At 32.4% G+C, this 7,440-nt stretch overlaps 1 protein-coding gene across 1 annotated transcript; it reads right to left on the bottom strand.

Moving 5' to 3' along the window:
* Positions 1–1,164: 1,164 nt before the first annotated feature.
* On the bottom strand, positions 1,165–7,146 carry LOC138944307 (J domain-containing protein-like). The gene is made up of 5 exons (XM_070315214.1): positions 7,036–7,146; positions 5,790–6,003; positions 3,917–4,018; positions 3,687–3,803; positions 1,165–3,264 (listed from the first exon to the last, which is right to left on the bottom strand). The coding sequence occupies exons 2-5, from the start codon at positions 5,871–5,873 to the stop codon at positions 3,040–3,042; spliced, it is 528 nt and encodes a 175-aa protein (XP_070171315.1). The 5' UTR covers positions 5,874–6,003; positions 7,036–7,146; the 3' UTR covers positions 1,165–3,039.
* Positions 7,147–7,440: the final 294 nt, after the last annotated feature.

The raw sequence follows: 7,440 nt of genomic DNA, 5'->3' as shown, positions 1-7,440 counted from the left end.
TGACACCGCCTTAATGTAATTAAGGGAAGGACAAGCTGTCCGGGACGATGCTTATCGTTTATTGTAAGATTATACACATCGACACATTGAGGATTAATTATCGCTAAGTTGTTATTAATTGCCGATTATAAATAGGCATTTTCAATTACATGCCAAACGTAATCGATTCACCGACGACGAATTGTCTCGACTGCATAAAGCACCGAGGAGACTTAAGCGCACGAAATACGATGCATAATTTCTCGCGATGATCCATCGAGAATCTAATCGTTTTTCCTAAACGATATAAATCGATATAATTTCGGCAAGTTCAAATCTCGACGCTACAAACATCGCGCGTGAAAATAATTTTTCACTATTTATCTACTATTTTTATTCGTCTTTGTTATTTATTTTAAATCATGTACGATTCTCTTATACTCTTATAGCGTCGAAAAAAATGATTTATCGAAATCGTGTCGATTTCAATTTTCAATTTCACTAATTCGAAAAATGTAAAATATAATCTATGCGAATTGCATAATAGGTACTTAAAGAACCAAAATAGAGATATCGTCGCAATTGTCGTCGGGAAAGAATGATGTATTTTACGTTTGACATCGGACACAGGTACAAGTGCGCCATCGTCGATTTGTTCCATTGTAGAAAGAAATACTTGAGTATTGTACTTCAACATTTCATATTAAATTTGTAAATATTGTAGCAACGATGATCAAATGAATTTTCGGAAGAATGTTGAAAATCGAGAACAACTTTCGACACGAATCGATAACAACACTTATTAATCAAAAAAAAAATATATATATATATATACTGGGTGGCCCATTTTAATCCATCCAGTCGAATATCTCAAAAACCAATCCCGGAAGAGAAAAATGTTTCAAACAAAAGTTGTGTGGCTTCAAGGGGGCCATAAGATGGTGACAATGATTTGACCTTGGGAAATCATTTGAAGGTCATGTGAAGATCAATTTTAAAATCTTAATTGAAAATCCCCATTTTTTATTTAGTATTCTTGTAGCTGACATCAAGAGCTTTCCAAAACCCTATAATAAACTATTTTTTTATTCAGTACTTTTTGAGTTATTTTATATTTTAATCTGACATCTTTTGATATAAAAAATCAAATATCTCATAAAATATTCAGCTTTCGATAATCTTACCGTAATACTTTTATGTAGAGAATAATGAGACAAATCAATTAGTGCAAAAAAAAAACACAAATAATTGTTTAAAAAAATACATCGTAAATCATTTTTTTTTTAAACTATTATTTTTTTATACTAATTGATTTGTATCATTATTCTGTACATAAAAGTATTACGGCAAGATTATCGAAAACTGACTATTTTATGAGATATTTAATTTTTTATATCAAAAGATGTCAGATTAAAATATAAAATAACTCAAAAAGTACTGAATAAAAAAATAGTTTATTATAGTGTTTTGGAAAGCTCTCGAGGCAAGCTACAAGAATACTAAATAAAAAATAGGAGTTTCCATTTAAGATTTTAAAGTTGACCTTCACGTGACCTTCAAATGACTCTTCAAGGTCAAACCAATGGTACCGTCTTATGGCCCCCTCGAAACCAAACAACTTTTGTCTGAAACATTTTTCTCTTCCGGGCTTGGTTCTTGAGATATTCGACTGGATGGATTAAAATGGGCCACCCAGTATATATGTATATATATATATATATATATATATATATATATATATATTTATACTAATATATAGCTATTACATTAAATATAACAGTTTATAATATAAACTACTAATTTTCTTTTTATATTTTACATTTTAATAGAGAGAGTTTTAGGATTACATATATTTACGTATTTCTATTAAAACATCGTATTTAATAAATCCGGTGTTTTCAACGTTCTTCCGAGATCTTGATTTAATCATTTTCAATTCTACCACCATTCACTTCGACGTATTATAGATATGTACTTATAAATTCGATATTTTTAGAAAATATGTGTATCTCTCTATCGTTGACAAGTTACTCGCGTTGAAAACCACCCTCAACTACCCTTTATTTTCAAATAAAAGCATTTATGCTTGATTAATGCTTGGTTTTTATCGAGGATACCGTTCTTGTCTATAATACATATACACGCGCAAACTCGACAATTTTATTGAATAAATACTTGAGTATTTCGTTCCAAAGTGTTTATACGGTTGAAACGACCAGTTAATCTCTAGTGGAAAATTCATTCGCGGAATCACAGATAACTATACAGCCCCCGTCGATACTACATCATTTAACCTTTGTCGCTAAACATTTTATAAGACCAAGAGACATACATGGAATGCGCGATCGAGAGGCTCGATTTCTCGAATATTAATATTCACAACTGGTCCAGTCGGACGTTATTCAAGAGACATTATTCAAGAGTTATTTTAGATAGAGAGAGCTTAAATAATATCAAACGTCCTTTAGCTTTCCTCGATCCTTTCCTCTCCCGTCGTGCTTAGTATAGTATAACAAAATATAAATCTGAAGGCGACACATACGTATACGCGCGATCGCGCGAGCACGTACTGGTGTACAGAGTCGTTTGTTGGATGAAATTAGCATGCATCCTGAACAACCAAAAAAATAAGTCCTCCGAAATACATATCCGTGATTGAAAATAAAAAAAAACCACACATATCTTTTATTTCCATAGAATTTTGTCAGATAAACGTTTACGATCATTTCACGATTATTTTCAAAAAAAAAAAAAAAAAAAAAAAAAAAAAAATCCAACGATAACGTATCGTTCTTAATTAAAATTTCTGTGCGATATTGGGTGTAAATAAGATCGAAAAAGAAATGTTAATGATCGCTCGATAAGCGATAAGAAATCGAACAATGAAATTTCTTTCGTACAATTATTTTGTTACGTGTATGCTAACGTAATCTAACCAACGCCCTATACACTTGTATACAGGTAGATATATTATTTATCTAGTACAACATTTTCTCGTTTCCATAAGGACATCCGGTATAATAAAGTCGGTACCCATGAGAATTAATTTCGGGATGTCTTTTAAATCTCATAATTGCGAAACTTACTGACGACCTCGTTCGGTTCCTGATAGTCGAATGGAACTCCATGACCCGAACGATAATAGAGATTAGTGGCTCCACCCTCTGAAGCCCTTCTATGAACATTTGTGGGATGACCTTTGAGATGAGCCGGTGAACCACCTGTCTCTCCAGTCGTATCCGGCAGCATTCTGTCCTTTGTCTTCGGTGTGCTCCAGTGCATAGTCTGCAAACAGAAGAAGATACGCGATATTAATGAAAGATTATTTTTTATTATCATAAATAATAAAAAAAGAAAATTGATCAAAAAACTCAAGGAATCAATGCGCTATATAAAAAGCATCCTATATATTGATCTTAGAATCATTGATATTACTTAAGCTGTCTTTCTGAAGACTCTTAAATGAAGTATAAATAATCTTGATAAATAGTCAAATTTAATTTGACAGATATTTTATGCTTCCGGCGAAAATAGATCTTGAAATAGTCATCTAAAATTATAAATTTACAAATGGCATGTAAAAAAAAAAAATTCGATTTATTCTAATGTATGAATAGATTACATATTATCATTTATTGTAATGAACTTAAAGCGTATTGTCCGAAATGGATATTAATTGCATCAATTGCAAGATTATTACACCTCACCTGCTGCACGTGTTCCTTCATGCCGACCCACTGCTTGTAACTGATCTTGATACCACTGTTCCGCCATTTGTCATAATTGCTTCTTTTTTCAGGATCACATAGAACCTCCTTCGCATACTATAATATAAATAGCGTATCAGAGAATATTCAAAAAAAAACGTAAACGATCTATTTCAATTACAAATTAATAAAGTTGATTAATGACTTTCCTCTATTTGTAAAAGACGCACCTTTAATTGTTGGAATTTTTTTTCGGCCTCTTTGTCACCGTCGTTTTTGTCCGGATGATACTGAAGAGCCAATACCTTATACTCCGCCGTAATCTGCTCGATCTAATTTTTAAAATTAAACAGGGATCGTCTGCGACATGATTCAATAGGACACGAAAAGAAATTAATCTAATCGCAATAATTGTTCGTTTCCTTTCAAATATGTGACACGAATAAAATATTAAATTAGAAAAATTTGTAAAATTTATTCGACTAAAACGGAATCAAAATTTGATTCTTGTAATAATATTATTTTCCTTTCTCTGTAATACTTCGATATTTATGACGTATTCAATATTTATTGCATTTAGATATCTCGGCTGTCTGCCGCAAGATCACGTTCATATTATCATTCGCCGACGGAAACAAGATGTCATGAACACACTGATGTCATTTATCAACTGGAGTCGGAATTTTTATCAACAAGTTAGCGGAGATAATTCTAGAAAAACGTAAACTAAAAAAAAATTGACAGGCAAACGACCTTTTCGTTGTATATCTCTATTAAAATTTCTAATATCTATTACATCATGTACTGATAAAGAATAACGAGAGCAATCAAATATTTATTACAAATTTTGAAAAATTCGTAATTTATTTTTAATATATACGAATTTTGATGATATCATAATAAAAATAAAAATTATGTCTCTCTCTCTCTCTCTCTAGTATCTTATTGCATTGCATATGAAATAATATAACGACTCCTTTTCAAAGAATAAATACAACCTCACGCACAATGAAAAATGTAATTTGATTACAGCAGAAATGTGGTTGCTTAATTCGAGAATTTAGCATATCGTAAACTAGAAGCAGATGAGACTACATCCAATTGTGTTGATCGAATATTCAATTAATTAAGAATTTAAATTGCACTTTCCCTCTAGGATCTAATTATTACGGAAGCAACTCGACGTTTAATTAAATTATGTCAGTGCGGAAAATTAGTTTTGCACATGTATATCGGTAAAAGTCTCGATTAAAACATATCGGAGCAATTAAATTTTTTACAAAGATCATCGCTTATGAATTTTATATTTTAACGATATTAACTTGATTGATTAATTGAAACGATATCGTAATGTAACATACAATGAAAGATGATGGTAAAGAATTAAATTTAAATTAATAGCGCGATACATAATTAAAATAGCTTTGCCTAACGATAGAAGAAATATTTCATCTATTTTCTCATCTATTATTGCTCCATATCGTCTATTATATTGATTTAATATTGACTTCGATAAATAAGGTATTTGACTTTTATATCTTGTAATTATATTTTTCGCGATGCATTTACTTCTCAAATATTTTATAAATATTTCAAACACACTTGATCGGGCGTCGACTATATATTAATATATATATATATATATTTACACGACTCGTTAAAAGTAATAATGTATTCACGATAAACACTATTTAACTTAAAATAAATTTCCTACTTCTATCTATATTCTACATTAATTATAAATCTTTGTAATCTATTATATAAGGAAACATACAAATAAAAATACTTAATTATCAAACATTCGCGAATAGCTTAGGAGCGAATATTTTTCGCGCCAAAATCACGTTGTCAGAGAAAAGGATTTTATAATTCTAAATTGATTTTCAATACATACAACACAGAGAAAACCTTTTTACCGCATATTTAATCCTAAATAAAATGTAACCCTCTGATTTTAAGGTTCCCTTTTTTTTAATGGATGTGTCAAATGTGGACACAAAAGAAACTCGAATATTACATTACATTCAATAATTAATCAGCAATGGGAATACGAATTTGAGCTCGTGAAACGCAATAAATACATTGCAACGTGTTACGTCTTACCGTGGAAGACTCGTCGCAGGATAACAACGCGTAATAGTCCTCCTCCTCGCTGGGTGAGTAATTGATGGCGTCCTCGACACTCATTTCGCGACTCTCCTTTCGCAACCCTTAGCACGCTCCCTTCCTGACTTTCCCTTTGCCGAATTTATCGGACGCGAAGAATAGCTGCTCGTTTTCCAAACTACCGTCGCTCCTAATCGAGATCGTCTGTCACCTGTTGCGAGTGAATGAATCTGTCAGTGGCAGCGTCGCCGACTATAACGGGCACCAAAGTGAGCCGGAGTAAAGGGAGAACCGTGTCGCAGACCCGGAAAGACCCGATTCCCGGGGAATCCCGCGCGACTGCGTACTCGCAATCCCGAGCCCGCACCCCCTTTCGCAAAAGGCGCAGTTTGCACCGTTGCGCAGTTGCGACTTGCGGCTTTTACCCTCTTGCGCCCCTTGTATCGTGCGTCGTAAAGAGGCTACATATATATGGTACACACATATTTCTAGAATCTTGATATAATTTACACAGTTTCTAATAAATTAATCTCCTGCTTTTTAGGTCGAAAATTTTGTTTTTCAAAGTAAATCTCTCACATTCGTCTCTGTAGGAAGAATGAGAAAAGATTATATGAGAGAGAAAAAGAAAGAAATTGTACAGAATCTCTTTCTTAACATATGTATGTCCTCAATACTTGTTTTTTACGTCTTGCCTTTTTTTAAACTTGAGAAATATAATGCAAAATTTCTATTCCACAATTATATTCATTAAGGGGTTACGAGTGCGATTCATCGATTAAACTACAATATAGTTGCTGTTAGTTTTATTATATTGCCAAAGTGATTGTGATATTGATATCAGTGGAAGGGAACTTGGAAAGAGTTTTAGTTTGTCTAGAATATAATAAGAATATATATAGTATAAAAGGAAATTGATAAGAATGATTTTACTATCTTATTTTCTATTAGCTCTTTAAACTAAAAAAAAAAAAAAAAAAAACTAGATTTGTATCAATGCACAATAATTTAAAACTAATTTTAAGTGTCAAACAAACTCGACACAGATCGCAATTACTCTGCCGATAGAATGGTATCAATAGCACACAACGAGATGCATACATTCGTTCCATTATATAACATGGAACGCTATCGTTATCACTGCGAGATTTTTAACGCTCAAAATCGCTTTCAAGATCACAAAGGCTGTTATTGCGAAATCGCTCTTTTCTTTCGAGTAGACGCATATGGAAGAAGCACTTACGAGAACGAAGATTTAATCCCGCGTATGTTTCTCCTGACAGTTCTTTCGCGAGATTGCACAGCGTTTCTTTTTAAAACGCGCTGTCGTACGTGTCGTAAAGAGCACTATGCGATATTGAATTCAACGCATCTACGTCTTCGCTGACGCGAGGAGATTCCAGAGACTCGTGACTTTCACTCGCGGTTAAACAACCTTGGATCTTTTTATCTCATAGCTTTACCGATCGAGCGAGATGTCTTCGTTTATTAGTATTTTTCGAAAAGTGGATTTTATTAAGCACATATGAGTTAATGATGAGACATTCGTAATTTGTTAAAAGAAAAAAAAAAGAGAGAGAAAAATTTATCGTCAATTTTTTTTTTAATATATTATACAGGGTGTCCCATTTTAAAGGACCTACTCAAA

Source organism: Polyergus mexicanus, unplaced genomic scaffold, assembly GCF_030449975.1.
Source record: "Polyergus mexicanus isolate NDT 795.1 unplaced genomic scaffold, iyPolMexi1.0 SCAF_150, whole genome shotgun sequence".
Taxonomy (NCBI): Eukaryota; Metazoa; Arthropoda; class Insecta; order Hymenoptera; family Formicidae; genus Polyergus; species Polyergus mexicanus.
Note: the sequence above shows the minus strand (reverse complement) of the source record. Positions and strands in the feature narration are given on the sequence as shown.

Coding starts and splice junctions, on each gene's coding strand:
- LOC138944307 (XM_070315214.1), bottom strand. CDS start 5,873: ATGAGTGTCGAGGACGCCATCAATTACTCACCCAGCGAGGAGGAGGAC. Junction 4,019..5,789: donor CCTGCGACGAGTCTTCCACG/GTAAGACGTAAC, acceptor TTTAAAAATTAG/ATCGAGCAGATTACGGCGGA. Junction 3,804..3,916: donor AAAAATTCCAACAATTAAAG/GTGCGTCTTTTA, acceptor TTTATATTATAG/TATGCGAAGGAGGTTCTATG.